Source organism: Vipera berus (genome assembly GCF_964194415.1).
Source record: "Vipera berus genome assembly, chromosome: 6".
In the NCBI taxonomy this organism is placed as follows: domain Eukaryota; kingdom Metazoa; phylum Chordata; class Lepidosauria; order Squamata; family Viperidae; genus Vipera; species Vipera berus.
This window is the reverse complement of record NC_138208.1, coordinates 8,656,842-8,660,741: the sequence shown is the minus strand read 5'-3', so window position 1 is coordinate 8,660,741 and position 3,900 is coordinate 8,656,842. Positions and strand designations below refer to the sequence as shown.

At 41.1% G+C, this 3,900-nt stretch overlaps 1 protein-coding gene across 2 annotated transcripts in view; it reads right to left on the bottom strand.

Moving 5' to 3' along the window:
- Nucleotides 1-207: 207 nt before the first annotated feature.
- The window catches only part of ITPR2 (inositol 1,4,5-trisphosphate receptor type 2), a 182,328-nt gene continuing 178,635 nt past the window's right edge, over nt 208-3,900 (bottom strand). For both annotated transcript variants that reach the window (XM_081330820.1, XM_081330821.1), the window contains exon 57: nt 208-3,439. In XM_081330820.1, the coding sequence (XP_081186946.1) occupies nt 3,353-3,439 (87 nt within the window). In that variant the 3' untranslated portion in view covers nt 208-3,352. The remainder of the gene's footprint in view (nt 3,440-3,900) is intronic.

Below are 3,900 nucleotides of genomic sequence, written 5' to 3'. Positions count from 1 at the left end.
TCTTTCTTTCTTTCTTTCTTTCTTTCTTTCTTTCTTTCTTTCTTTCTTTCTTTCTTTCCTTTCTTTCCTTTCTTTCTTTCTTTCTTTCTTTCTTTCTTTCCTTCCTTCCTTCCTTCCTTTCTTTCTTTCTTTCTTTTTCTTTCTCTTTCTTTCTTTCTTTCTTTCTTTCTTTCTTTCTTTCTTTCTTTCTTTCTTCCTTCCTTCCTCTTTCTTTCTTTCTTTCTTTCTTTCTTTCTTTCTTTCTTTCTTTCTTTCTTTTCTTTCTTTCTTTCTTTCTTTCTTTCTTTCTTTCTTTCTTTCTTTCTTTCTTTCTTTCTTTCTTTCTTTCTTTCTTTCTTTCTTTCTTTCGAATCCAGACACAGTTAATTACAGATTAACTACAGACATTGACACCAGTCGTGGTTAATATTTGCTAATGGCTTGATCTAAATCCCACCCACCCTGTCAGCATCACCCAGAAGAAAGGCATTGCAATGTCCTGTCATTTTCACTAGGTCTTTGCATCTTGAATTTACAAAGAAAAGTCGGCTGGGCAATTTAAAAGCAGGAGTGACTCTCACACACCTTAAGAAACAAGGGGGGGGGGAGAAAAAGAGCCCAAAACCACAGTCAGCTTGTTTTAATGTAAGTCTTTACTTACTTTTGTGTGAGGCGCGTCTGCCCCTCACACAAAACCATCCCTTCTTCCCCCCTTCCTCCCACACACCAGGCCACCGATCCGGAAAGGTTGGGGAACGCTGCATTAACACAACCCAGTCTACACAATGACAGAACTCATGATAAAGTGCAAGACACGGTGAAAACAAACTCCAAAATGCTGCTTCCCCACCAGTTTCATTAAAGTAGATTAAAGCATATGAAAACAATTGGCGTGAAACTCAAAATGCTCCACTTAAGCCAAGGAAATGGGGAAAGGCAAGAAAAACACGGTTCCTGGAGATACTGTAATATGGGAAGATAAGGTGCAATCTCACTATCTGGAATTGCATTCATGCCTCCCCCCAAAAGAGATTTTTTTATTATTGTTATTCTTGAAAAGCCATGTATGAATTTGTCTCGTAAGTTTCCAGTTCTCCTAAAATATGTAAACAGGACAATTTTTTTTTTATTCAGGTAAGTCGAAAAATCTAGATTTTGGTCTTATCTAGAAGAGATATACTTAGAGAAGTCAGGATCGGTTAAGTAGAATCAAGTCTAGATTTTGCTAATAGCTAGAAATAAATCTTTCGATCCTTTATCAGCATTTTTACTAAGAAGCTTTTTTTAAAAAAAACAAAAACTATAGTCACACAAGGAAGACCCATATTTACTAACATTTAACCTTAAAAGAATGCATTTCACTCCAGTTGATGGAAGTTAGTTTAGCTCTTAAAGTCTCTCGGGCATAATTGTTTTCCAGGAGGAAACGGACGCTCAACAATTTGGAAGACACTTTACGGTAATAAAATTACTGCTATGATCCATTGTTCACTTAGATTTTTACAACCTGGGTTTTGGGAATTAAAATCCTCCCTCTGAGATAACTCATCTCCTGACATTGCAGCAGTAAAAACTACAATGCTGAGTCGATATTCGGAGTGCTGTAACGCAAGTCCTGTCTTCTACAAGGAGAACAGGCTAAACGGAGTCAAAAGATGAAGAACAACTTGTATATTGCTCTCTCGGTAGGTCAACACAGTTGTGGATCACTTTTGACGAGATCTTGCTCAGAAACTGGAAAAGGAGAACCAGGAAAGTCCATTTTGGGTGCGCTTTACAAACGAGCGTTGGAAGAAAAGTCCTCACCATTGGCTCCATCCAAGCTGGGAATAAACATGGCGACCGCTTTAGGAAGAAGGTTACAGTTTATTGCAGGGGAGAGCCGGACAGGAAGATGGTTCTAGCAGAAAAAGGACTGGGCACATGTAGGGAGTGGGTTTTTATACCCCTTGGAGTCATTTGTTTGGAGTTATTTCCTGTTTCAGGCTTTGTATTTCCTGTGTCACATATTCTGACCGGAGTCTGGGTGTGCCTTTCTGGTATTCTTGATGGTTGTGGGTCAATCCTATTAGGTCCAAAGGTCATATCCTGCTTTCCTGGGGCTGGGGTATGTAGATTTTAGGTCTTTGTCTTCCTAAGCTTCTAGCTCCAACTTTCCTGATGGTTTACATCTGCATGTCTATAGAACTGGTTTTCTGCTTGGGGGAAGGAGACCTGGGACTATTAAGAAAACTGAGCATGCTTTCCTGGTTCCACAATATCTTTTTCGGAGATATATTTTTCTACCCTTTTAACATTTCCTTCTCTGGGGAGCTGACTTCCCAACACAAGGATCCACTTGCAGTTCTTCCCGTGCAGAGATTTCAAACCCACTTGCCCTCCTGAATTTAGACTTTGATACTAAAGATTTTACAAAGTGGTTCTTTCTCTCCTTAATCTCATTCTTGGTTTCAACTATAGAATCTATTGTATAGATTAGAGGTCATTGTTTGGAATTTCCAGTTGCAGCCACATTTAGAGTACAAGAGCTCAATCCACGAGCAATGATATAAATTCGATAAAATTCTCTTGCTGAATATATAGAGTATTCTGTTCTTACGTCCTTGGGGAGGTGGGGGCTGCATTCCTAAACGTAAAGAATTTAAAGCTGTGGATTCATTGCACTGGATTTTGGGAATTGTACCGCAGACAGTAAAATTGCTTCTAGTGTTCGGTCTTCTTTAAAAAGCAAAAACATTGATGGCTGATGAAGGGGGTGGCTTTGCTGCTTCCCTAATGCAAATTAATTTGCTGGGGCATATTTACATTCGTTTAACTTTACCGAGGGCAAAACGCCCTGCAAACGTGACAAATGACATTAGCCGGCTAAAAGTGACTAAAACAGAACTTTTAGAGATTTTCGAATCACGCTGCTGCATTTCGTGTTAATCAACAGCTCCATCGGGTTAAGATGCTGGAGTTAGAAAAGTTTCTTTGAATGGCATTCCCACAACGCAACCGAATTTTGGCTTCTTCCCTGCCAACCTCTGGAGAAAGACAGATTTTTTAAAACAATAATAATAATAATAATAATCCCAACTGAAAGGCGAGAGAGAGCATCAACGGAGCCCCTCCCCTTTTAATTTGTTTGTTTATTGAGCCAAAAATGAAGATTAGGGCTTGCTTTGCATGATCTGTAGGGGTTAAGCCCCGGGCCCTTTTCAACCATAAAACACAGTTACAGATTGTTCCCACAGCTCAGCCACTTAGCATTTTGGCACTTTGTCGAAAACTGGGTAACAAGGAGCTCCGTTCAGTCCTTCCAGCCTCAGCTCTTCTGCCTTGTGATCCGGGAAGAATATTGACGAAAGGCCTGTCACAATCCGGGCTTTTATCAATGTGTTGAAGTATGATGGTTCACGTGAGCAGCGTTGGATCCCAAAAAGCCCAGTCGTTGCTTGTTTTTCCTTTGTTCTGTCATCTAAAAGGCGAAGGAGGAGACAAAGACAAGATTAGCGGCTGGCTTTTCTTTCCGAGAGGCACAGAGATTGTCTTTTAAAGGTGTCTTTATTTGGGGGGGTCCCTGATGTTCTCTTTTCTTGCAGACATTTCATTACCCAGCTAGGTAACGTCACTGGTGCTAGAAGTGAGTGGGGCTACCAAAAGGAGGAAGAGGAGGAGGAGGAGGAAGAGGAGTGGTGGTCCCTGGTGCTCTCTGAACTTGTTGATTTCTGGTGAGGAGATGTTTTGGTCTTTTCGTTTCCTTTCTGATTGTCTCTTTTGAATGGTATGTAGATGTATATAAGCAGAGAAGGGGATGCGGCGGCTCAGTGGGTTAGGACGCTGAGCTTGTCGATCAGAAGGTCGGCAGTTTGGTGGGTCGAATCCCGAGTGCCGCGTAACAGAGCGAGCACCTGTTACTCGTCCCAGCTTCTGCCAACC